This window comes from Pongo abelii, chromosome 2, assembly GCF_028885655.2.
Source record: "Pongo abelii isolate AG06213 chromosome 2, NHGRI_mPonAbe1-v2.0_pri, whole genome shotgun sequence".
NCBI classification, from domain to species: Eukaryota; Metazoa; Chordata; class Mammalia; order Primates; family Hominidae; genus Pongo; species Pongo abelii.
Window position 1 is genome coordinate 97,201,546 of NC_085928.1, and position 27,361 is coordinate 97,228,906.

Below are 27,361 nucleotides of genomic sequence, written 5' to 3' on the forward strand. Positions count from 1 at the left end.
CGCGCTTCTGCCTCAGGTGTTCCCGCGTTGTTTGTCAGTGGAAGGCAGGTTAGTGGGTGAGCCAAGAAAAACCAATAACTGTTTCAATTTTTAATAAAATGTCTCTCCTACCCTTTGTTTCTCCCTCCACTTCTCCCCAAAAGAAAGAACAGAGTGAATTTTTAAGCACATCTGACACTGTTTTTGTAAAACTTTTACCCTGAATTCCCAGAAGGAATGTATTGGCTCCCATTTTTCCAAGCAAAAACTGAAATGATTCCTTTGTTTATAAGTACTGTGTTTGCATATTTTAATAAAACAGTAAAGAAAGGAATTGCACTGATTTGAAAATCTTTAGCTAGGCCAAAGCTTTGACCTTTATGCCTCTCTTGAAGTCTGAGAGGTGCTAAAAGTTTATGGTTGGTTATTTTTGGTGTCAGTGGGAAAGGGAGAGTTAGGAAGGCTCGTGTGTCCCTTTTTGAATTTTTTTTTTTCCTGTGGCTATAAGAGCATTCAGGCAATGGGGCAGGGGCTGCTCTTGGTCCTTGTTCCTCTGTTCCGCTTCCTCTACCATGCAGTGCCCTCTGTTGAAAACCGTGCAGATACAATCAGATAACAGTGTTCCAGATCTGAGAGCCCAAGGCCTGCGGTGGAAGACAGAATCCATCTTTTCCTTATCAGATAGTGTTTGTTTTTTTCTTAGGTGATTCTTCTGTAAGCCTATTGTTGCCAAGAAAATGAGGTTGATCTTTCATTAATACCAGTCTTACTAAGATGTGGCGTGGTGTTCTAGTATGGGGAGAATTGCAAAAGAAACTTAGAGTGTCAAGCTTTTTTTTTCTCCCAGAAATGTTTATTATAACAAATATTAAGTAATAACATTTAGCAGTTTGTGTATACAGATAATGTACAAAAAATAGACCTTCAAAAATTTCTAATCTGAAGTGACAAATAATTAATGTTTAATAATCACTAGTTGTTCTGCTCTGGATTATGTTCAATTGTATATAGTATTTTTAATTCAAACAATACATTAGAGAACAAAGAGTATTTTAATGTTTATTCCATCCCTCAGAAATGAAAACTGCCAACATTACAAAAAATAGCTACATATTCCCTGAAAAATAAGTCCTGAGTGTCAAGCTTTTAAAGATGAACTACAGAGGCATTTGCTATTTTGGGGAACTTGTAAGATGACATGGTTCTGTTCAGACCGGTGGTTATAGAAGTTCTTTTTTATGCCCTCAAAAATTATGTTTTTAAATTAAAGTTATATTGTCAGGAAAATATCAGTGTACTGTGGTTAAGTTATGAGGGTCGGCTGGGTGCTGTGGCTCACGTCTGTGATCCCAACACATTGGGAGGCTTAGGCAGGAGGATTGCTTGAGCCCAGGAGTTTCAGCCCAGCCAGGGCAACATAGCAAGACCCCATCTCTACAAAGAATGAACTTTTAAAAATTAGCCAGGCATGATGGTACATGCCTGTAGTTCTCCCAGCTACTTAGAAGGCTGAGGCAGAGGATCGTTTGAGCCCAGGAGTTCGAGGCTGCAGTGAGCCATGATTGTATCACTGTACTCCAGCCTGGGCAACAGAGTGAGACCTTGTCTCCAATTAAAAAAAAAAAAGTTATGAAGGTCAGTCACAGCTCTGCTACTGCATAATAAATGTTCATTAGTGATAAGCATTGAACCAGTGTAATAGTTACTGTTTCCTAGAATATTACTTTCCCTAGACTTGTTCTGGGTGTCTGGAAATAAACTCTAGAGGTGTAATATTCCCAGAGTAGACCTCATCTCAGAGATCAATCAGATTTCAGAGATGACCACACCTCAGCTTTTCCACCCTACTTTTGAGAAAGAAAGTTGTTAGCCATGATGCCAAAACTGACCCACTAAGCCTTTCGGGGCTATGGATGTACATCTGTCAAATGGCAGCAAATGTTGAATAATGTCCAAAACAGGATGGTCTGAAAATTAATACTTGTATTAGTGCCGTCATGCAAACATTCACCATTTTTGTGAGCTTTGAACAAACATGGTTTGCCTGAATTGAAATCTAATTCCATAACTTTGAGTCCTACTGATACTGTTCTAGCCAATCTTTTGAACTTTTATTACTCTTTGAGTTCTGGGAAATTGCCAGTTATTCTAAATGCTAGCTCTTAGACCAGCTGGTTAGGAGTATCTGGTTAAAAAAAATGACCTGATTTAGAGCTTGTAGTTCAGTGTTGGTAGTCTCTACATTTTCCATGTAGCATTGTTTCAAAAACTGCAAAAAGGTATATTTTAACAGTGGTTCAAACTGTAAAGTGCTGAGCAGATCTTGGGGAACATCAAGACATGGGTTCTCTGTGTTCTCCATAATGTGGGAGATTAGAGGGCTGTCTGCCAGAATTGTGAGTTCTGAGCACAGACTTGCCTCTAAGGTGCCCGGCTCGGTATCTGTACACAGAAGCCTGACAGTGAACTAGCAGTCTTTTCAGTACCTTTTTCCAGTGCCAGATTTTTTTTTTTTTTTTTTTAAGTTTCAAGCATATGAAAACATTTGATTTAAATGGTCCTAATAATGTGTTTTCTATTTTTCCTGTAAAACCAGGAGTTGAGTTTGAATAACAGCAGAAAACTTAGGAATTAATATGGAGTAGCTATTTTAAATGATCTAGCAGTATAATTATTTGCTCAGAGATTTGTATAATCAAAAAGGTTTTCAGCCAGGCGAGGTGGCTCATGCCTGTAATCCTAGCACTTTTGGAGGGAGGCTAAGGTGGGCGGATCACCTGAGGTCAGGAGTTCGAGGCCAGCCTGGCCAACATGGTGAAACCGTCTCTACTAAAAATACAAAAATTAGCCGGGTGTGGTGGCACGTGCCTGTACTCCCAGCTACCCAGGAGGCTGAGGCAGGAGAATCACTGGAACCGGGAGGCAGAGGCTGCAGTGAGCTGAGATCATGCCACTGCACTCTAGCCTGGGAGACAGAGCAAGACCCCTTCTCAAAAAAAAAAAAAAAAAAAAAGGAAGTTTTCGTTACATGTACCCCATAAATCTACACTTATTTGTATATATAATATTCACACTCAAATTCACATTCAGTTCAAAATTACACAAAAATTCAAAATAAAAAATGTAAACAAAGGAAAAAGTTTAAAAAGCATTTAAAAAGATTGTTTTCATGTTGAAAACATCCATCTTGACATTCTTTTACCTGTAGCCTGTTTAATATTATTTATTTTAACTGTATTTCATTCTCTTACTTTGCCAACCTCACTTTTTCAATCTTCTTTTTCCTCCATGTGTGCCCTAACTATGGGTAGTCTCACAAAGCCCAATTCCTGGCTTTTTGTTATTTTTTTACACTTTCTGTTAATTTTGTGTACCTCTTATGAATTAGCCTATCTGTCCTTAAGGTTCTGTGGCATGCCTTCATACATGATGTCCTGCCTTTTAATCCTGCATTTCTCCCCTCCCCCCAAAATATATGATATTGTAAAAAGATAGTAGGCACCTCACTTTCACTGTTTTTCTGCAGCCTACTTTTTTTAAAAAGACCCTCTTTCCCCAGTGTTCTCTTTTTTTTTTTTTGAGACGGAGTTTTGCTCCTGTTGCCCAGGCTGGAGTACAATGGCGCAATCTCAGCTCACTGCAACCTCTGCCTCCCAGGTTCAAGCTATTCTCCTGCCTCAGCCTCCTGAGTAGCTGGGATTACAGGCATGCACCACCATGCCCAGCTAATTTTTTGTATTTTTTTAGTAGAGACGGGGTTTCTTCATGTTGGTCAGGCTGGTCTCAAACTCCCAACCTCAGGTGATCTCCCTGCCTTGGCATCCCAAAGTGCTGGGATTACAGGTGTGAGCCACTGCACCTGGCCCCTAGTGTTCTCGTTATTGCCTTAAAATCACTTCCGACTTCCCCAAATAAGAGCCTGCAGGTCACCTTTGAATATTTCATCATCACCTCTGTATTGCATTTGTCACCAAGTCCTGCTATTTTTTCCTTAAAAATACCTCTCAGACTTGTCCTTTGATTCTCATCAGTACATTGCTGTCCCTGTCATGTTATATATGGACTGCTGCAGTTGCTGGCTATCTGGTCTACCTTGCTCCAGTCTTCCACCCTCTAGTCTCTAGTTCTTCCTGCATATGTGGCCCTAACACTGTTTTGTTGTTATCATTCCTTTCCTGGTTCAGTTTCCTTTAATTTTTTTTGTTTGTTTGTTTTGTTTTTACTTTTTGTTTTTACTTTTTTCTTTATTGTGTTGAAATATACATAACATAAAATTTACCATTTTAACCATTTTAAGTGTACAGTTCAAAGATTTTTAAGTAAATTCACAATGTTTTGCAACCATCACCACCATCCACCTTTTTAGGAACTTTTTCACCTTCCTAAATGGAAATTCCATAACCATTAAACAATAACTCCCCATTCTCCTCTCCCCTCAGCCCCTGGCTATCTCTATTCATGTCTCTATGAATTTGACTGCTCTAAATACCTCATATAAATGTAGTCATACAGTATTGTCCTTTCTGTCCTTTTGTGCCAATGTCAAATTTTTAAAGATTGTTTCTAGTGGTCTTGATCTGTAGGGAAGTTGATGAAGATTTGGTAAAAGCTAACAAAGGGCCTTTGCTTTGAGTCTTCTTATCTCTTTAGTATTTAGTGAGCTCTGTTTGGAAGCATGACACTGGTTTACTCTGAGTACAGACAGGAAAGTCAAGGCGTGTAAGAGCAACAGGGGAAGGTTAGAGACTCCCAACTTAGGCCTCTGTGGCACTAACCTAATACCAAAAGTTTTTTGTCATGGAGGGAAGAGAAGTGAAAATTGGAAGTGGCTGGTGACCAGGACTCACCTTCCTCCTTCTTAAATACCTTCCATCTGTATTAGGGGCAGGGAATCAATTTCTATCTTGAAATGGATATGTGTTTTGAGACCCCAGCTCCGGCCTTCTGTTTTGTAAGTGTCACTTCTGCTCTCCAGGCCCTGGGGTTTGACTCATCCCATCTGTTGAATTCTTGGGTCCTTTGGATTCATCCTTTGAAGCTGCTGTTTCATTGCCTCTTTCTTCTTCCTTCCTCATCTCCCCACCTACCCCATTTCCACCTTGGCCTGTATCAGAGACCTTTTCCCTGTGCTTCTGTCTGCCAATCTAGGCTTGTGCTCACATCTGTAAGGACCACTGTATTTGGATCTTGCCTGTCTCCAAGATGTACCACATGCAAAGCTGAACCCACTTGGCTATTTCAGCCCTATGGTGCCCATCTTTTCAGGCCAGTTGGAGGTGTCTAACACAGAAGCAATGAGGGTGTGTTGGTCACTTCCAGGGATGTGGGAAATGTTTATTCTGGATGACCAGGAAGGCTCTGTGTCTTCCCTGAGAAATAGCAACCATTTCCTGAATGCTTACCATGTGTTGGGCACTGGGTGGTACAGTTGGTAGCACAAGCTCCTGAGTCTGTGTTTGCTTGAAAGAATCTTCCTTCCCCTCCCCAACCCCAAAGCTTGACATGCCTCCTCTGAAGACCCTTCTCTGGCTAGCCTTCCTCTGTTCAATTACCCCTTCTCTGAAATCTTATTACACATAGAGCTCAGTGGCATAACTTAGCACATTCATTCTAGGCAGTGTAACCTTATCTACTGTAGTTTCATGTCTTTTAGCTTTGTTTTCCAAAACTAATTGTAAACACCTAGAGGCAGGGGTCTGGTTTAGCCTTATTCTCACTCAAAATGGCTTTCCCAAGTGCAAAAGCATATTTCAAGCTCGAGACATCTGGTTGATAAATCGTGGGGCATTTGCAGAGGTTTTTCATCAATAAATGAGGAGAGAATCTCAGGATATAGTTAAATATTGCTTTTAGATCAGCTAAGTTTTTTTTTTTTTTTTTTTGAGTGGGGCGTGGGGATGGGGGAGGGGTAGACAGAGCTTTGCTCTGTTGCCCAGGCTGGAGTGCAGTGGTGCAATCACTGCATCCTCAACCTCCTGGGCTCAAGAGATCCTCCTCAGTAGCTGGGACTATAGGCGTGTGCCACCACACCCAGCTAAGTATTCTTATTTTTCATAGAGACGGAGTCTATGAGATGGAGTCCAGGCTGGTCTTGAATTCCTGGTCTCAAGCATTCCTGCTGCCTTGGCCTCCCAAAATGCTGGGATTACAGGTGGGAGCCACCATCCCTGGCCAGGCTGTTTTTGAGGCAGAGCTCATTCTTTCTTCTTCGACACCTGGGCTACAACAAATGTACTGTGATTCTAATCACAAAATGGAATTTACCATTTTTTACCAGCGAGTGGTTTTTATCTCCTTAGCTTGGTCTGTAAAATGAAGCCACCCTGACTTTCTGGAAAGAGTTGGAGGTCTTAGGTTTCCACACAGCTGTAATGTGATTATTGTGCTGGAGAGAGGAAGACATTGTTATCTGCTTCCTGGATTTGCCAGTTTCCCTTTTAATTTTACACAGTTCTGTTATTCACTGGAGACCAGTCATCTAATCATAAAATCCCCTACATTTATGTAATTTTAAAGAAACATACAGGATAAATTATAGTAATTTGGTTACCCTGCAGAACAGCGTTTAGGATACCCACATCAATAGGCAACCTACCAACGTATCAACGTGTGTATACTGTGCAAGTAGCCTTGTCACTACATGTGTCCTCTTGCCTTTTCCATGTACACAGCCGGCTCTGGAGCAGGTGACAGGGCCTGCTATACTACTTCCTACTAATGGTGTGTTTTCTTTCCCTTTGTAGAAAATGATGGTTGATGACAGTTGTCAAGACCCTTAGAAAGAATTTTGCCCAGTGGTCCTAACTCACTTTATTAGGCTCTTTTTGTTATTTCCTCCATAGATCTTACATATTTCACCCAGAAGGAACTGCATTAACTGATAGCTGGTGGAGATTTATGAGAGCAAATGTTATATATATTAGGATCTAATTTATGTCGAGTCACAGTCCATGTGATGCAGGCAGTAAAGACCGTCTGGAAGAGTGTTCTTCAAAATGATGGAGTGGGAGAAGTTTCATATTCTTTGTACTTAATTCTCTTTTACCTTGAACTTGTTATCTTTACAAAAATAATAAAGCCCTCTTCAAAAGAAAAGCCTACAGTTCTAGAAACCTGAAAACCCACTCTTAGGGAATCTCTGAGAATCACTGAGCATCCCACCACTTCACAGGCAGTTGGGGAAGTGGCAGGCAGGAAGTGGCACATCCCGGCCTGGCCTTCTGCCTCCTCCCAGCCTCCTGCCCACCTTGCTCTGAACCTGCTGTGCCTTTGGGGCTTCACCTCCTCAGTGCTCTAGGAAATGCCTGAATCTGTATCCCTAGAAGCAGTGCTGCTCACCTGACAGCTTGGCCTCACATTGACCCAGCTCCCCATTCTTTGTTTTTTTTGTGTTTCTTTTTGTTTGTTTGTTTCTGTTTTTTTTTGAGACAAGGTCTTGCTCTGTCGTCCAGGCTGGAGTGTAGTGGTGTGATCATGGCTCATTGCTACTTCCATCTCCTGGGCTCAAGCCATCCTTCCACATCAGCCTCCCAAGTAGCTGGGACTACAGGTGCATGCCACCATACCTGGCTAATTTTTGTGTTTTTGTTGGTAGAGATGGGGTTTCTCCATGTTGTCCAGGCTGGTCTGAAACTCCAGGGCTCAATAATCCCCCTGCCTCAAAGTGCTGGGATTGCAGGATTGAGCCACTGCACCTAGCCCCCATTCTTAGCTTGTATATTTATTTATTTATGGCAGGTAAAAGCTTGTTTCATTTTAATAGTTGATCTACATAATCACTGAGGCCAGTATGTACAGACAAAGGGGGAGCTTTCACTTCTTGGTCTCTTCCTCCTTGGACAAAGTCTTGATGATCTCCTCCTTGGCCTGTAGGCGCTCTTCATGGCGCTTGCGTGCTTCCTTGGTCTTAGACCTGTGGGCCTTAGCCTGGTCAGCCTGGAGCTTCTTGTGGGCCTTGTCTGCCTTCAGCTTGTGGATGTGTTCCATGAGAATCCACTTGTTTTTGAACACATTCCCCTTCACCTTCAGGTACAGGCTATGATATGTGTGGTGATCAATCTTCTTAGATTCACAGTATCTTCTCAGCAGCCGGCACAGAATCCACATTCTCCTCATCCAAGTTACCTTCCGTGGCATTTGGGCATTGGCTGTACCCTTTCGCTTACTTATGCCCATGTGCCTGCCCTTCCAGTGGGCCAAGGTGTTTTCCCGGCATCAAGCCCGGGAATGGAAAGTCACAGGTTTGTAGATGATCAGCCCATCTTTGATCAGCTTCTGGATCTGCTGATGGGAGTTGGCACTGGCGATTTCATTGGTCTTATTGGGATCCAACCAGACCTTCTTCTTGCCACAGCAGAGGACACTAAAGGCGAGCCTCATCTGAAACCTGAGCATACTCATGACTGTGGCTGCAGCAGCGAAAGCAATGAGCTCCCCGATTCTTAGTTTAAAGTCAGTTTAGCCAGAACCTTTGGACTTTCCTTTAAAGAAAAAATTAATCACTGCTTTTAATCTTTTCTGGTTAGCTTCTGTTTCATGCTAACTTCATGACAAAATGTTATAGGTTTCTAATTTAATTTCACCATATTACTTTGATTTTGTAAACATTTCTCCATGGGAAGCCTTAATGAAGGGGCAAGATACATTGATATCTTCCTGTTGACAGGTGAAGGGACAAGGTTGTATGTGCCATTTACTTGCCTCAGCCCTATAGGAGAGGAATAGGAACTCACCACCAGGCCCACTTCATCAGGGGTGGAAATATGCTCCTACCTGCTGTTCCATTTGCTGCGTCTGCCTCACAATGGATTTGCTTTATAATTGATCTCTCTATACCACTCCTTGCCAGAAATCCTTGGAGAGGGAGTGCAGGGAGACCTTAATTCCTGAGAACACCCCACTGCCTTCTTCACCCACAAAAAAGACATTTATCAAAATCTAAAATTGACCAAGACATCAATACTTCATTTTTACATCATTCTTTGCCTTCTCAGAATGACATTTTAGTGGTTCAAGGAAATTAAAACAAAGCTGAATACTCCTTGGCAAACATAATTATTTCCTGGCCTAAATGTGACACAATGATTTAATTGGTATGTCATTGTGTGTATGTGTGTTTGCATGTGTGTGTGTGCTTTAATGGAAATTCCATGTGGTATCTTTGGGAAATTAGGAAAGAGAGTCTTCTAGATTTATTGCTTATAGTTTAAGAACAGACTGCTGGCTTCCATCCAAATAGTAGGACGATGTAAAGTTACAGGGATCATTAGTGTTTGAATATATCCTTCCGATTGCCTGCTATTTTAAAATTAGTTTGGCAAAAGGTAAAAGTCAGAACTGACAGTGAAATTTTTTACTCTTTGAAACTTGTAACATTCATCAAAATAAACTTGTGGGGGACTTGGCATCATGTAAGCGATGGTGTCCTTTGCTTTATACCAACATCTTAATTTTGAAGCTGAATGAGTTTTGCTGTGGCTGGAGTAGGAGTCAGAGACATAGATTATTCATTTTGGAAAGTTGGAATTTTAGATTATCCTTCATAGTGGCTCATGCACAGATATTATAAAATATATCCCAAACCTAACTCAGTTTTGTGTGTTGACCGCAAATACCATACTCTGCAAAGGCAGTTGAGCAGGAGTGGGAAAATCAGCTGTTTTCTTCATCTAGTGGATACTATGAGTATTTTCCTCCACACTCAGTGATGGAAAAAAAAAAAAGAATTAGCCACATCCTAGTTCACTTTTTATCTTGATTCAGTGCAACTGACTTGGCTGCAGACATAACTGTTGTCATCTGTGATCTGAAAAGTGATAGATACCACTCTCTTGATGGGTTTATGTGCTCAACAGTGTAAGTGGTTGCCTTTCATGTTTCTACTTTGCAAAGTTCATGAGTCCCAGCATCTTGGACAAAGTGTTCAGTTACTGAGTTGTAACAAATACTGCCTATAAAGGATTACAGTTGGATGGCATTAATCCAAGAATTCTATTTAAAATGGAGATTTTACATCAACCACTTCCCTCCCCCATTAGAATTTTTTGTTTGTTTTTGTTGTTGTTGTTGTTGTTTTTGCGACGGAGTCTTACTCTGTCGCCCAGGCTGGAGTGCAGTGGTGCGATCTCGGCTCACTGTAACCTCCGCCTCCTGGGTTCCAATGATTCTCCCGCCTCAGCCTCCCAAGTAGCTGGGATTACAGGTGGGTGCCACCATGCCCGGCTAAATTTTTTTTTGTATTATTAGCCATGTTGGCCAGGCTGGTCTCGAACTCCTGACCTTGTGATCCCCCAGCTTCGGCCTCCCAAAGTGCTGATATTACAAATGTGAGCCGCTGCGCCTGGCCCTTGTTTTATAGTGTCTTGCTCTGTCACCCAGTCTAGAGTGTGGTGGTGTGATCTCGGCTCACTACAGTCACAACCTCCTTGGCTCAAGCGATCCCACTGCCTCAGCCTCCCGAGTAGCTGGGACTACAGGTGTGTACCACCATGTCTGGCTAATATTTTTGTACTTTTTGTAGAATGGGTTTCACCATTTTGCCCAGGCTGGTCTTAAACTCCTGAGCTCGAGCAATCCGCTGGCCTCCGCCTCCCAAAATGCTGGGATTACAGGTGTGAGCCACCATGGCTGGCCTGAGTTTTGTTTTTAATCACCAAAGTAAAACCACTCTATTATTCAACAGACGTGGCTTTAAGCTATCAAGCTATTGAGTGGAGCTGGACTGTAAGGCAGGTGAGAGGTCTGGGGGCTTCAGGGGTCCAGAAGCCTCCTGAAAATACCACAGTTCTCCCCCAAATAAAAAGCTGTGGCTCTTGGTAATGTGGGGTAAATGAGAGCAAAGTGATTTTGGCCTTGGTGGTGATAGTATTGCCAAGAGAGGGATGATGGTAGGATTGCAGCTTTATAGCAACTCACACTCACCCTGTTTTCAGATCTCACCAGTGTTTTTCTGAAGGCCTCAGGATATCACTCAAACCTTCGAAGTCCTTGCATCTTGAGGCCAAATTTTGCACTTCAGTCCATGAACACATGAACAGAGTGCGCCTGTGGTTGATGGGCATTGGGCTGGGTGTGGCACAGCCTGGGACTCCTGTTAGCTGAATACTTTCACCTTTCTTTGTTTCACCCTTCTTAAGGCAGGACGGTGGTTACACAGCCATTGTAACCAGTGGGCACTCAGCGAGTGTGAGTTGCATGCTTATACTGAAAGGTTCTAGGAAGTCAGGTTTGGAGGCTCTTTCTGTAGAAAGGCAGTGCTGCTCGCCCAACATTGAGACTTGATATTTCTCCCAAGTAACTGGGATTCCCACAGCTTGGGGAGAACCAAGACAGTTGAGAGTGGTGGGCTGGAGGAACAGCTGAGGTAGGAGGGGGTGGGGGAGGGGAAGCTTGTTCACATGCTTGTTAACATTTAAGGGTCTTTGACAAAGGAAGTCTAATGCCTTGCCCCGGTCAGCCGGTGATTGCCCCCCGGGAGGCCCCGTTGTGCACAGGAAGTCAGACACTAATGATGTTAGCGAGGGGACAAAGGCGCCTGGCCTGGGAAGGGTCTAATTGCTGTGTCCGGCTCCCAGGCGGCCGGCCTCAAGCTGGAGGGGGCTGGGCAGGATGCGCTAAGTGTTAACACCTGGAGCCGGCACTGCTGACTTCCTGGTGCTTTTTTGTTGTTGTTGTTGGCTTTGTGACTGGGCATACATACTGACAACACACACACTCAAAGGCATTCAGAAACCCTGGCTGCATCTCAGGGGCATGTTTCAGGACTTGCTATCTAAGAGACTAGATGGAAATGATTTGATCAGGAGGTCACACTGTGAGTGTCACCCCTGGGCCGGGCAGGCTTTACTCCTGTTTCTCCTCCCATCTGCCCTTCAGAGCTTGGTGACTGTGGCTTCACCTCTGGGCTGATTCCTTCCCTCTCCCCCGGAAAGCTTCTGGGAAAGGCCAGACCTTGCAGAGAGAGGCAGATACTTATTAGAAGGGTCACTCTGGCTTTAGCTTAGAACATTCTAGTCAGAATGAATGGGAGAATATTCACTCCTGGAGGACAGAGAGAACCAGCTGGGGTCACCCAAGGGTGGTTATGGTATATGTGTGGATATTTTATATGTTGCTATCTGAATTCACACCTGGAGAGGTAGTTGGAGGGTCTGCATCCCAGGGAACTGGCAAAGCCAAGATGCATCCTTTGATTTCTAAGTGGGGTCTCGGGATTTTTTGCATCTAAACATGGCTTTGGACCTGGGGGCCTGTGAACCCCTCAGAGGCCCTTGGGTGGCCTTCATGAGCTCTGGCAACCTCCCAAAATTGTGTATGAAAAGTTTCTGGGGAAAATTGGGTAAGGATTATTTTTCACAGGATTCTCCAAAGGTTCTAGTAAACTTTTCCTCTTAACAAAAACAGGGTCATCAGTAATTAAAAGCAAATACACCCTGCCTTGGTCAGTAGCCCTGCAGGGTGGGATTAGAGGTTCAGTTCAGCAAGGGCAAGGCTACCAATGGCAGGCAGTTTTGAGCACAGGTTGACTCACTTGGATTTTTGCAGCTAGAGAACAGGAGAGTTTAAAAGGATGCTTGAAGCCTGTCTCCTTCCTAGAGAAAGTGGGGGAAAGCCACAAATTCTGAAAAAGGGCCTAATGCTGACTTACTGCTTTCCACTGTTATTTTAAGGTTTTTCTGTCCGAGACCACCATGTGGACAGACTTAATTGGCTGACAGAAGGGGTTGCCTTGCTTTCTAGCATGTCCTGTAATGTTTCCATTAACACTGAAACCTAAAAGGATGGCCTTCCATAATTTCCAAATATGCGAAATCTGCCTTGAAGGAAACGTGTGTGGGGCTTGCCGGGGACCTGTTGGGGTGGAGGAGGCTGGGTCCCCATGGCAACATCACAATCCCCCATTTCTACAGGCATTTGTGCTGTAAAAGCAGAATTCCAGATGTGACATAGTATTTGGAGTCTCAGTCCCCGGGCCTCGGAAACAGTGGTATTTGAAGTCGGCACAATTCGGTGCACCTCTCTGTGTGGTCCTAAGGCTTTTCATTAGTAGTTGTGTTTTGATCTGAACATTTCCTCTCAGCTTAGGCATAACAATCATGTTTATAGCTTTAAGTTTTCCTCTATTGTCTAATCACTATTTTGCCCTCATAGGAAGAGACTTTTTCGGCTTCTGGAGTGAAGTCTTTGTAACTGTTCCTTTCACAGCTAAGTGAGAGTGAGTCAGTAGCCGATTTGCTGGGTGGGTATTTGGGTGGTTGGTTGTTTGCTTCCTCTTTGTACCCAGTATTTATGGAAAAAGCATACACAGACACAGTTAATCTGAGTCTGTGTATGCTTTTTAAACTACAGATGGGTTGACCGTTACCTTAAAGATGCCAGTTCTCTAACATGCGGTTCTCATTTGAGTGGATGGGAGTGGTGTGCGAAGCAGAGGGAAAGGTCTGGCTCTCTGTCCAGAGGCGTGTTTTATAGCTTGTCTCTAACGTTTTCGGAATTGGAAAAATGAAACAATCCTGTCTATTTGTGAGTATCAGCCATGGGAGAACACACGGCCCAGATTCTTAACAGACTAATTGGAAAAAGTACTTGAGTTTTTGCTTCGTGAGAACTAAAGAGACTGCACAACTTTGTTTTGCCTTGTTTTTAAACCCGGGGAGAAAGTTTGCTTGTGTGCATTGCGTGTGTATGTGTCTGTGTTGATGTCTCTGGGCTTTAGCTGCACAGCTGGTTCCAGTGGCAAAGCAATAAGAAAATCATAAAGTCAGGCGTGGGGAAGAACATTAAAAAATATATGCAGTTCCATTCAGGCCACCATCATTTAGAGAAGTTGCTGTCGGAGAAACAACTCACACCAGTGTCCTAACATATCTTTATCTTTAGTGAATGGATTTCGGGGGGCAGAGTGGGTGGAGGGGTGGGATAGTGAAAAGAAATTTGGATGAAAACTAGAGCTTTCAGTTTGATAAGCAGGACACATGGTAACTTGGCATGGGTCGGCCTCATGTTAGAGCTCAGAAACAATTGTCCCTTCAGCTTTCCTTTGGAGAGTGTGAAATTAGGAACATGTGTGTGCTGATTAGCAACATGTCAGAGATGAATCATGATTATGGCTTTGGTCTGGTGCACAGGCCGTGCTCTGGAGTAGTGATTTCCTACCTTCCTGAGCAAATCTTTTTAATTAGCTTAAGATCTCCGGGTCTTTTTGGGCCAATGTGGTAATTGCTGGTGGGAACCCAGCAGCACTCCCCAAGAGCTTGTGTGTTCCTTGCTACGCATCCAAGACCTCACCTCCAAATCAGACTGCTGGCATCCTTCATTTCTGAAGTTGGTTGCATCTCAATTTGAGAGAGAGAGAGAGAGAACAGCTCCTGGGAATGTGGAGGGAATATCTTGAATAGATCCAGGCCCAGGCTGGCTTTTGATTTATTTTCCCTGTGTTTCGCGTTCACCAGCATTCTCTTCAGCTTACATCACCTGAGGCTTCTCTGCCTTTGCCGACTTTTTGTTGTTGTTGTTGTTGTTAAAGGTTTGAACTGAAGTAAGTGGGGTCTATGTTTGTTTAGGAAACCATCTGAACTGGCATGGAGTCAAATGTCCCCATATTCTGCTTCATCTCACCCTTCTTATGTCCATTGGTCATAGACAAAGATGTTAGTCCCGTTGTACATTTTAAGCCTCACAGCACTGTCTGCTGTTACACAGTGGAAGCCCAAGATGGAGAAAACGTTATAGAAAAACAGAAAGTATGACTGGGCCTGGTGGCTCACGCCTGTAATCCCAGCACTTTGGGAGGCCAAGGCGGGCATATCTCTTGAGATCAGGAGTTCGAGACCAGGCTGACTAACATGGGGAAACACCTGTCTCTACTAAAAATACAAAAATTAGCCAGACATGGTGGTGGGCGCCTGTAATCCCAGCTACTTGGGAAGCTGAGGCAAAAAAATCTCTTGAACCCAGGAGGTGGAGACTGCAGTGAGCCAAGATCACGCTATTCCACTCCAGCCTGGGCGACAAAGCAAGACTCATATCTCAAAAAAAAAAAAAAAACCATATATATATACACATATACACGTATATATATATACACACATATATATACATATATACGTATATATACACACATATATACATATATATACACATATATACATATATATACATATATACATATATACGTGTATATATATACACGTATATATATACAGATATATATATACACACACACATATATATATATATATATATATATATATATATATATATATGAGTTGGCCTTAGTTTTAAGTAGTTACTAGGTGTACCTTTAAAAAACCCATCTTCCGGCCGGACACAGTGGCTCATGCCTGTAATACCAGCACTTTGGGAGGCCAAGGCGAGTGGATCACCTGGGGTCAGGAGTTTGAGACCAGCCTGGCCAACATGGCGAAACCCTGTCTCTACTACAAATACAAAAATTAGCCAGACATGGTGGTGGGCACCTGTAATCCCACCTACTCGGGAGGCTGAAAGGGTAGGATCACTTGAACCTGGGAGGCGGAGGTTGCAGTGAGCCGAGATCGCACCAGTGCACTCCAGCCTAGGCAACAAAGCAAGACTCTGCCTCAAAAAAAAAAGTCTTCTCAGTTCTTTGTGCAAATGCTCTTATTTAAATTTTCACTCTAACTCTGTTCACTAAAACATTACTGGCTTTCTGAAAGTTCCTTACTTGATTTGAAAGTTTGGCCTGCCTTCCACTGGAAGAGGGGCGCTATATTTAGCACAGTTCTTCTTGAAATGCATTTTTCCAAAATGGCAGTTAAGCTATGCTGGAGGTGAATTGGAAATGTTGCTCTGGGAAGTTAGTGTCTTCAAATGGCTTAGAATGCCCGAAGGCCCCTCAGGAAGTTGGCTGTCTGATCACCTTCATGGCTGCCCCTGGCTGCTGCCTGTGGATCCTGCTCCACTGCCGGCCTCTCTGTATCCAGGCCTTTGCTTCTTTGCCATATGGCTGGAGCATGGTGTGGGTTTTTAGCTTTTGAATTTTATTCCTTTAGAGCACTTAAGGGTTATCCTCCCCTCCTTTCCTGAGTTAAAGATGTTTTCTCCATTATATTCCCATTTGCTGCTTCCATCCCTACTGACCATAGAGCACCAACCAAAGGAATTTCATAGCAGCGCTCCAGGCAGCCGGGGCTTGCTGCTTAGCTCCCTTTGGAACAAATTAAAAGCTACCCATTAGTGCAGCAAATAGGGGTGCTTAATTAACTAAGAATGTGGCACCCTGAGGCCACTGCATTGGCATTTATGGTTTTTAAGTAACAGGCAACAAACAAGTATTTTTAATCGTCAGCTCATTAAATATCAAAAATGGTATAGTAGCTAAAAGCTTGAGATTGTTTCTTGAAGAACAGTTCACAAAGCTGGTCAACAGCCTTGTAAGATGCCTTATCTGTTTTCTCTTAGTGTGGGCCCTCATTCTAAGCCCATAAATCAGTGTAACACCAAGCTAGGTTCTTGGGATATATTACTTGGCTTGATAATGCATTCATTTATTCAGGCAGAAAATTTATACTTATCAAGGACTATGTGTCAGGCCCAGGACTGTAGGCAGGGGTTTTGAGGGCTGTCCTCCTGGGCTCTGTCTTCAGCCTCTCCTTTTCCAATCCAACCTATGCCCTTAACAAAACTGGAGTTACTGGGCCTCCGTGACCATCTGTTGAATGCATTTTAGTCTGGTGATCAGTGCCTACCAATACCTTGCCCTGACCTGTCTGTCTTATCTTCCACAATCCTCCAAGGTTCTGGATGCAGAAGACAGATCACATCTAGGAAATGCACCACCTGTGACTTTTCTCCAGTCTTCCTCATGTATCTCTTTGTAACTTGCCCTGCAGTACAACTCTCACCTGCTTATTGAGGCAGTAACCTTGGGAAGGATGACGTAAACATTTCTGAGTTTATTGTGTGTCAGATGCTATGCTGAGCACTTGATATATGTCATCTCACACAGTGCTTTCCACAAAGTTTTATTCAAACACTTTTTTTTTTCTTTTGAGATGGAGCCTCACTCTTTTTGCCCAGGCTGGAGTGAAATGGCGCGATCTTGGCTCACTGCAACCTCCACCTCCCGGATTCAAGCAATTCTCCTGCCTCAGCCTTCCAAGTAGCTGGGATTACAGGCACCCACCACCACACCTGGCTAATTTTTGTATTTTTAGTAGAGACGGGGTTTTACCATGGTGGCCAGGCTACTCTCAAACTCCTGACTTCAGGTGATCCGCCCGCCTTGGCCTGCCAAAGTGCTGGGATTACAAGTGTGAGCCACTGCACCCAGCCTATTCAAATACTTTATAGCTCAGGGAGGTTCAGAAATTTACCCAGAGTCACACAGCTGGAAAGCTGGTGGTTTAGACACACATCTGTGTAACTCCAAAACCCACTGTCTTAACCACTTCTTTACTTCTGGGGGTCAGCCCCAGGTCAGCCCACAGAAGCCTGCATCTAGGATAGTAGAATCTCAAGCGGCAGCTCTGATGGGTCCATGTTGTATGCCTGCCTGAAGCTTGGGTTGGGGAGAACACAAGGACAGGGATCAGCTCCGGGTGTTGGGGGGCAGGGTGGAGGAATGACAGCACGTGCCATGTGTGTGTGACATAGAGGTCTATTTTATCCATATTGCAGCTGAAATTATATGAGTGTATATTAGCTTTCAGTTGCTGCTATAATAAATTACCAAAACCTTAGTGGCTTAAAATGACATACCTTTATTGTCTTATTATAGTTCTGGAGGTCAGAATTCTAAAATGGATCTTAATGTGGCCAAAATCAAAGTGTTGGCTGTGCTGGCTCCTTCTGGAGGCTGTAGGGGAGGATCCATTCCTTGCCTTTTTCAGTCTCCGGAGGCCACCTGCTTTCTGTGGCTTCTTAGCTCCTCCTTCCTCCATCCTCAAAACCAGAACTTCAAATCAATCTCTCTTTCTCTCTCTCCTCATTCCATTGTCACATGTCTTTCTCTGATTCTGACCCTTCTGTGTCCCTCTTGTAAAGACCTTTGTGGCTATTGGGCCCACTTGGATAACCCAGAATACTCTCCCCATCTCAGGATACTTGAACTTAATTACATCTCCATAGTCCCTTTTGCTCTGTAAAATAGCATAGTCACAGGTTCTGGAGACTAGAATGTGGATACGTTTAAGGGGCTATCATTCTATCTATCCTGAGGTGTAAAGAAAATAGAAGTGCACCATGGGCTAGCCTGGGATACCATTGCTAAGGTGGTTTCTGAGGGCTCTAGAGCAGCTGAAGTATTATTTGGGCGCTGAGCTAAGGACAGCCTGATAGAGCATCTGTGATGCATGTGCTGAGAAGCTGTGCACTTGAGGAATTCCAGGAACGAAAGGTTTTTTTTTGTTTGTTTGTTTTTTTGAGATGGAGTTTTGTTCTTGTCACCCAGGATGGAGTACAATGGCACAATCTCGGCTCACTGCAACCTCCGCCTCCCGGGTTCAAGCGATTCTCCTGTCTTAGCCTCCCAAGTAGCTGGGATTACAGGCGCCCACCACTACACCCAGTTAATTTTTTGTATTTTTAGTAGAGATGGGGTTTCACCATGTTGGTCAGGCTGGTCTCGAACTCCTGACTTCATGTGATCCACCTGCCTCGGCCTCCCAAAGTGCTGAGATTACAGGTGTGAGCCACCACGCCCAGCCACAAGGTCTTTAAAATGCATGTAAGAACTAATACCTGGGATGTTTTCTCCTGCTTCTGAGCTCCATGACCAGGCTTGGATGGCCACGGGGTCTTAAGATCTCTGATTTTCTGTGGAATTGGAACTACCATTTTGCATCTACATCCCTAAAAGTGCCATGCTACTCAAATTGTGGGAATGAATTACCATGTTCCCCTCAAGTGAGTAGCAGGCAGACCGATGTGTCAGGAACACAGTGTGATGCGGCAAGCAACCCACCAGGGGAAGGGACCTGGGTGATAGGAAGAGAAGAGGAGGGGATTCTGAGAATGCAGGCATGCCCAAGAACATTTTCTGAGCAGAACTGCAGTGTCCAAAGGGTTTAGAAGGTGCAAGAGGGAGTGACTGGGAATGTACGCAGGTGTCACATCAGGAATGATCTGGAGGGACAGGGAGCCAGTGAAGGGCTCAAAGCAGGGGAGCGAGGGCAGATATGCACATGGCCAGAGCCCCTTGAGGTCAAGACCTGGGTCTGGTTCATAGCTGAGTGCCCAGCCTTGTGAGTCTTAGGCCAAGGTGGAATGCTCAGCAGAGTGAATGGATGCCACAGGTAAGCTTCACCTTCCTTCCAGGCCAGCCTCACTGGACCCCCCTTCTGAACAGCTCCACACACATCACAGAGACTTTATTTGGAGGGATTTAGGTTCTTGAATGCATGGCATAGCACACCTCACTGTCTTGGGCTCCTTTCCACAATGCATTAGCCATAGCCCAATAAATACCTGCAAATAACATGTTGCAATAGGAATAAGAGGAAACAAACAAACAAAAGAAATACAAGGGAACTGGAACAAAAAAAAAAAAGCTACGTCTGACAAGTAAGGTGATTGGTCGCCAGGGTCCCTATGCACTAGGGAGCATAGTGTTAGATGGAATGTGTTTCCTTTTTGAGAAGTCCCTCCTGTACCTGGCTTCATTTGATCTTCCTCAAAACCACCTCCTAGAGGAAAGCCATGTAAATTCTTTAAAAAAAAAAACAGTTGAGGAGACCCAGACCCACTGGTGTAGAGCAGCAGTCCCCAACCTTTTTAGCACCAGGGACTAGTTTTGTGGAAGACAATTTTTCCATGCACTGAGGGGTCAGTAGGGGATGGTTTCGGGATCAGACTGTTCCACCTCAGATCATCAGTTAGATTCTCATAAGGAGCACAGAGCCTAGATCCCTCGCATGCACAGTTCACAATAGGGTTTTTGCTCCTATGAGAATCCAATGCCACTGCTGATCTGACAGGAGTCGGAGCTCAGGTGGTAATGCTCGCCCACCGCCCACCTCCTGCTGCGCGGCCTGGCTCCTAACAGGCCATGGACCAGGACCAGTCCAGGGCCCGGGGGTTGGGGACCCCTAGAGTAGAGTGGTTTGCCATCGGGCATCCGGTGGAGGATGGGAGGATTGAGGTACTAACCTTGGCTTCTAGATTATAGTTTTCTTTTCCTCCCATGATGCTACTCTGCTTTCCTCTTCATTCTAGCCCAGTTATCCTTCTCCCTGTTAAGCTTCTAGAATCTGTTGTCTTACCCATCCTTCATTCATCCTTACTCAAGGGCTGTGGCATTTGATACACTGTACTTACTTATGCCGGGCTCTTTCACCCTTGCTATATATACCTTGTTTTGCCATCTAAACTGGGCATTCTTGGAGGGCCAGGGTGTGATTTGAAATTTATCTGCATGCCTAGGATATAATCTACCTACCCAGTTAATCTTCTTTGAAGTAATGAACCCCATGTTAATTCATTTCATGAGGGCGGGGACAGTGGCTATTTTGTTTGCCAGCATAGCTAGCATAATGTCTGGCTCCTAATAGATGGGGAGTGAGTTTATGTCTTGGGGGCTTATAAGAGCACAGAACAGTGTGATTTGGGGATCTTGGGCTTTGGTCTTGGGGGATTGGATTGTCTCGTTCCTGGTCTCCTACCTGGTTGTGTTACTCTGGTGTCTGCCATCTGCAGGTTGAGCAGCCTTTAGTTGCACAAACTGTGGTCTTGTCCCTAAGCAGTTGTAGACACTGTTAGGATTTTAATAAGTACACAACACTTTCCAAAGTGTTTTAGTTCAGGTGAGGAATTCTGGAATCTTGTATATGTGGGGAAGAGAGGCTAGAAGGAGGAAAGCTGGAGAAGGAAGGTGAACTATGAAGAAGAGGAGCTTCAGTAGATTGTGGGGTGGTGTGCCATGTGGATTTAGGTTTTCTGTTACTTGTTCCTCACCTTAGAGTCGGGGGTGGGTGGTGTGTCCATGTGCCCCTCTCTGCCCAGTTGTGCTTTCCCAAGGCCCATGTATATCTGAGTTCAGGGATACACTTTCAGTGGGTGTGCCTGGCTTCAGGATAAGCAGCGTGAACATGCCTGTGGCATATGGATGTTATGTGGTTGTGGCCGAAAACCCTGGGCTCCATCAGAAGTGTTCTCCACATTTTGTTTTGGTGTAACAATTGCCCATTAAATGCCAGGCTGCCAGCATATGGTTCCCTCCAACATCCTTCTTGTTAAGTGGAAACTTTAGCTGTGTGGCTGGAATATTTTCCCATCATTTAGCATTTCAGAATTAACATATTTTGGAGAATTCTGTGATTAATGCTGAATGGCACATTTGCAGAGTATTACAGAAACAGTTAAATTGGAGTTGGTAGATCTGTAGCTGCTCTTTCTCATGATGCGTAAGTGGTGGAAAAGGCGGGGTCAACGGGAGGATTTTGGGGCTCACTCTGTGGATGCTATAATTAAAGTAGGAAGTCTGGCACAGTTGTTAGCCCTGGTATTAAGAGTACAAATGGCTGACGGCCACATCACCAAGAGTAAGAGTTAGGCCTTTTAAAGTCTTTTTTCTTTTTCTTTTATGACCCACACTATGTATTCCAAGCATAGGTATGGATGCAGTGAAGAATTTTCTCATTAAAAGTAACAGCTTATTCCCACACTCATTCCCAGTCTTGAAATGAGAAACCAGTTTCCTTAGAGTTGAGGAATTGCCTATCTGTCGTGGCTTAATAGAGCTTGCGGATGAGGGCTTCTGGAGTAGATGAACTTTATAACCAATCAGTGCTCAAAGTGGATCTAACTGGAAGGGCTCCAGCTGGCAGCTCTTGGTCTCTCTCCCAATTTTACTGTTAATGAATTATTATTTAACCCCTAAACATAGAACAGCCTGCCCTTATTGTTTTAGGGGAAGTGAGTGCTCATGATCCCTATGGCCTGGCAGTTAGGAATCTCCTGAGCTGGCGGGAGTTTGACAGCTGTGGGGGGCCATGAAGTGGGCAGAAAGAGTGGTGGATGATGTCCGGGGACTGGCATGACCCTGGGTCTCAGCAGTGCTGCCTGCATTTGGACTCCATGGGGCTTTGTGTTGGAAGAGCAAATTGGCTTCACTCTGCATCATGTTCTCTTGTTTTCCCACAGGGAGTGGGGCCGGCCAGCAGAAACAGTGGGCTGTACAACATCACCTTCAAATATGACAGTAAGTAACCGCCTTTATTGCCGAAGAATGGAGCGCTTTGAGTCATCTAGAGATTACATAGCCATGCTTAATCAAGGACTCTGCAGTCTTGGGGTTGATGAATTTTCTGAACCTGTTCAGGTTTGTGAACAGCTAAAGCAGCTCAGTCTTAATTAAGCCACTGAAGTATTTGGGAGCTTGACCAGGTCAAGTGTCTTCCATAGTGTTCAGAAAAGTTGTGTAAGGAGACTTTCCCTGTGTTCCTTGGGGTTTATCTGCATGTGTTGTTAAGGACATAGCTGCCAGTATGGCCCAGCAAGGAACACATAAACAAAGTTGCCCCAGTGCAGGGTGCTAGGGAATGGTGGAGAGTATGGCAAACTGGATAGCTCATGTCTAGTCTGAGGGGAGCCTTGACTCCTTAATTCCAAATATGGTGGCCATGAGGAATTCCCACTGAAGATAGCAAATTGATTTCCAAGAATAGTGGGAAATTTGTGCTTTTTGTGTAAACATTTTTTAATAATGGCAGTTATTTTTAAAATTTCACACAGAGTGAATCTGTGTGAAATTCACACAAGGTGAATCTGTGTGAATCTGGGTTCCAGATGGGCCAGGGATCTGCAGTCTGCAGTTAGTTGGCCATCACTGACCAGGCCTGGGCTCCAACCCCAGTTCCCCATCTATCAGTTCTTTTTTCTTTTCTTTTTCTTTTTTTTTTGAGATAGAGTCTCACTCTGTCACCCAGGCTGGAGTGTAGTGGCGTGATCTCTGCTCACTGCAACCTCCACCTCCTGGGTTCAAGCGATTCTCATGCCTCAGCCCCCTGAGCAGCTGGGATTACAGGTGCATGCCACCACACCCAGTTAGGTTTTTTTTTTTTTTTTTTTTTTTTTTTTTTTTGAGACGGAGTCTCGCTCTGTCGCCCAGGCTGGAGTGCAGTGGTGTGATCTTGGCTCACTGCAAGCTCCGCCTCCCGGGTCCATGCTATTCTCCTGCCTCAGCCTCCTGAGTAGCTGGGACTACAGGCGCCTGCCACCACGCCAGGCTAATTTTTTGTATTTTTAGTAGAGATGGGGTTTCACCATGTTAGCCAGGATGGTCTTGATCTCCTGACCTTGTGGTCCTCCCGCCTCGGCCTCCCAAAGTGCTGGGATTACAGGAGTGAGCCACTGTGCCTGGCCACACACCCAGTTAGTTTTTGTATTTTTAGTAGAGACTGGGTTTTGCCATGTTAGCCAGGCTGGTCTTGAACTCCTGGCCTCAAGTTATCTGCCCGCCTCTGCCTCCCAAAGTGCTGGGATTACAGGTGTGAGCCACTGTGCCTGGCCCCACCTATCAGTTCTGTGAGCTGTGGCAAGTGATTTGACTTCTCCAGGCTTCAGTTTTCTCTTTTAAAATAAAACTTAGTTTCCTTCTTCTAGTATCATTTTGAGGTTTAAATGAGGTAATGCTTATAACTGCTCAACTTGGGAGCTGACTGCAATGTACATTCATTAATTGATATCTATTAATATAGAAGTCAGTCCAACTGGAGTTGAAATGCAAGCACCATTTTTTTGCCTTTTCTCTCAGAAAAGGGTGACTCTGGCTGAATTGTTTTCTAAGGGCATGAGGGGTGCTTTTTCTAAGCAGCTCCTTTCATTCATAAGAAGATAGTTGTATAGAATTGTGATCATTTTAGCTTTATGAGCCATAATTTAAGTAAAAATGACAAGAAGGAACTTGACTCATATTTAGTGACTTCTGGCATCTGATTCATCTCTTGGACAGGGTTATGAATCCATGTAAGTAAAGGGCTTAGGTTGCATTGAGGCCTCTGGAATAATCACTGCTAAAGCAGGATTGTAAAATCTGTGGTTACAATCTTAACAATTTTAAGATACAAATATGTGTGTCAGATTCACACCCACAGTTGCTGGCATGGCTATTTTAGGCTGACCAGTGAGGACTTACACATGCAACTCAGGCAGCTCACATTGGTGGTGTATATATGTTCTGGGTAAATGCTGGGTAGATGCTAATGAAAGATTTGCACGTCCATGATACTTGGTTCAGCTAAGTAAAGACCTGGAAGGGATCTTTCTTTGAGTTACAAAGTGAATTTCTAATATGTGCTCTTGGTCCTAGCAGATCTTGTATTACATTCAAGAGTTCAGAATTTTCCCGTCAGCTGCAAACAAACATTTGTATCTCTAATTTAATATGGGGTTTGTGAAGGAGGATCTCTCCGTGTAAAACTTTAAAGTATCTTGCTGTTTTCTTCATAATACCAAATATTTGGCCCACATACCTATGCCTGTCTCTTAGTCATTACTTTCTTTTTAATTCTTCGACATTTAATTAAAATTTAATTTACAGCTTGTATTGACTCCTGAGATGTTTGAAGTTCAGTTGCATTTTGGGAAAATGTCATTCGGACATAAAGTTTTTGTAACCAGAATCCAAAACTTTGGACTTGCCAATAATTAGATCCAGGCTGTGTAGAAAAACTTATTCCATATTTTCCATTGAAAAAGATATTTCTGTCTTCCACAAGGAAGTTCCTGTTACTGCTCAGCTGACTGGTTACTAGTCAACTGAAATAACTTGTTTGAAATAACTAAGAAACAATTACTGTTTTCAACAAAATTACTAAAAATCATATTTTTCTATTCCTTTGTCATTTAAGTTATACAGGAAGAAAATGTCTTGCCATTAAGTCTAAATTAAATTTTATAAGTCTCTCTGCTTCCTTTGGCCTTGAATTCCACGTTTTTTCCTTTACATTCTGAGGTGGTATGCCCAAGTAGGTTATATTAAATTTTCTTAATTCTTAGATTTTATATTGGCTGGGCACAGTGGCTCATGCCTGTAATCCCAGCACTTTGGGAGGCCAAAGCGGGTGGATCACCTGAGGTCAGGAGTTCGAGACCAACCTAACTAATAAGGTGAAACTCTGTCTCTACTAAAAATACAAAAATTAGCTGGGCATGGTGGCATGTCCCTGTAGCCCCAGCTACTCAGGAGGCTGAGACAGGAGAACTGCTTGAACCCAGGAGGCAGAGGTTGCAGTGAGCTGAGATTATGCCACTGCACTCCAGCCTGGGCGACAGAGCAAGACTCTGTCTCAAAAAAAAAAAAAAAAAAAAAAATTCTTAAACTTTATATTGCATAACTATATTTACAAAAACCCAAACAGTATTAATTTTGGCATTAGGAATGAACAAAGAAAACAATGACAACTACAACCATTATTTGCTCTTGTTCATGCATCTTTTCAGAGCTGTTTGATTCTCTTTCATTATGGACCACAATAAGTCAAAATATTTGAACTTTACAAGTATGACAGGATCTTGCTTTTTTTTTTTTTTTTTTTTTTTTTTAATATTTTGGGAATCCGGTCTCAGCCAGGATTTTTGCAGGCTGAACACCTCTGATGCAGAACTCATGTTGGTAGCAATAAGCTCTGTGCTGTGATAGAAGTGGTAAGAGCTGATCTCTCATAGCTGCAGTTTCCTCGTTTGTATAGTGACGGTGTTAAACCAGATGTTATAAATTTTTTCCTATTCTAAAATCTCTTCTTTACCCAGAGAACATATGTTGATTGCTTTGAGAGTGAATTTTCACTAGAAGTAGAATTTGGTTTTATTAACATCCTTTGAAAGAAGTAATATTGAAATGTAAATATGGGCCAGGCGTGGTGGCTCACGCCTGTAATCTCAGCACTTTGGGAGGCCGAGGTGGGTGGATCACCTGAGGTTAGGAGTTCGAGACCAGCCTGACTCGAACCCCGTTCGGGGTTTAGTAGAAACCCCGTTTCTACTAAAAATACAAAAATTAGCCGGGTGTGGTGGCGCATGCCTGTAATCTCAGCTACTCGGGAGGCTGAGGCAGGAGAATTGCTTGAACCCAGGAGGCAGAGGTTGCCATGAGCCGAGATTGCGCCATTGCACTCCAGCCTGGGCAACAAGAGCAAAACTCCGTCTCAAAAAAAAAAAAAAGAAAGAAAGAAAAAAGAAATGTCAATATGACTGTTTTTGAAGCTGACAGAGTTGAGTGGAGGAAGGGAGTGTGCCTAATGTAGTCAAGCAATAAAGCAGAATATAGGCAGCATGAAGGATGGAGTTTTACAAGTAGGGGGAGTGTGTTTTAGTGTGTGTATGTTATGCTTTAATACATTTAAAAGGAGGAATATTATGTGCATGTTAAAACAAGGCTTGGAAGGGTATTCATTAGAATGTTCATTGCACCTCTGTGTGGTAAGAGGTTATGAATGCCTTTTATATTTTTCTTATAGTCTTTTGTGGTTTTTCAATGTCTGCAATGAACATTTTTAGTCATAAAAATGGGAAATGTGCAGGGAGACTCTACAGGGAGAAAAAGGGAGACTCACAGAGCTTCTTACAAAGTCCTCTGGAATGCTTTATTCCAAAGAAAAACACCCTGGCTTCAGAGGGGTAATGGACAGGTTTGGATGTTTGATGGAACTGATGATCTTTTGCAGCAGATACTAAAAGAGAGGGTGTTCAAGTTTGATCATTGAGAAAGAAATGGGGTTGAAGCAGCATAAGAATTACGAGTGGTGTCTGCTGGGGATGGTGAATGGTTCTCCCTGCAAGAGTGGCCAGAACAGCTCATAGCCATTCTCTGAAGTCACAGCCTGATTCTGGCCAGAAGCTTTTGGCAGCTTTTTAGGAAACTTGCAGATTTTGAAGGTGTATTTAGCAAGACCAGGTGGTGCAGCTGCTGTGGCTACATTGACAGGTGGCAGTGAGTAAACTCCTCAGGCAAAATCAAAGATTGGTGTTGCTTCTGTTTTTTGAGCAATGTGGGGTGCCTTGGATTTACTGGGGGTTGCTGGTGTCTTTGATGACACATGGTGTCTAAGAACAAAAATTTTACCTTTGACCAATGCTAGTTAACATCTTTATCACTTGTCACTGAGTTAGTAGCCTGTGCTAACTGGGTTAAGAATCTTGCTGAGAATCTCTCCCTTGTGAATTCACATCTGAGTGTTAGTTCCTTTCCCCCAATCACCTGGCCCTCTAGGTTTTTTCTAAAAACAAACAATGCCCAAGTTATTTAGCGATTGTTTTGTTTCATATCACTCTTTAATGCTGAAAATTGGTTGAATTGATGTAAATAATTACTGATTTAGGTTTAAAAAAAGTTAATGCCGGGTACACACACAAACTTCACACTGTATAAGATCCTCCCAACACTGCCCTGGAATTTAACATGGGA

General features: G+C 43.5%; 1 protein-coding gene and 1 pseudogene across 3 annotated transcripts in view; one reads left to right on the top strand and one right to left on the bottom strand.

Annotated features, from left to right (window-relative positions):
- Window positions 1–27,361, top strand: part of IL17RD (interleukin 17 receptor D) — a 75,945-nt gene that overhangs the window by 23,255 nt on the left and 25,329 nt on the right. For all 3 annotated transcript variants that reach the window (XM_002813613.6, XM_054552019.2, XM_054552018.2), the window contains exon 2: window positions 22,099–22,156. In XM_002813613.6, the coding sequence (XP_002813659.3) occupies window positions 22,099–22,156 (58 nt within the window). The remainder of the gene's footprint in view (window positions 1–22,098; window positions 22,157–27,361) is intronic.
- On the bottom strand, window positions 7,766–8,388 carry LOC103890162 (large ribosomal subunit protein eL19-like; annotated as a pseudogene).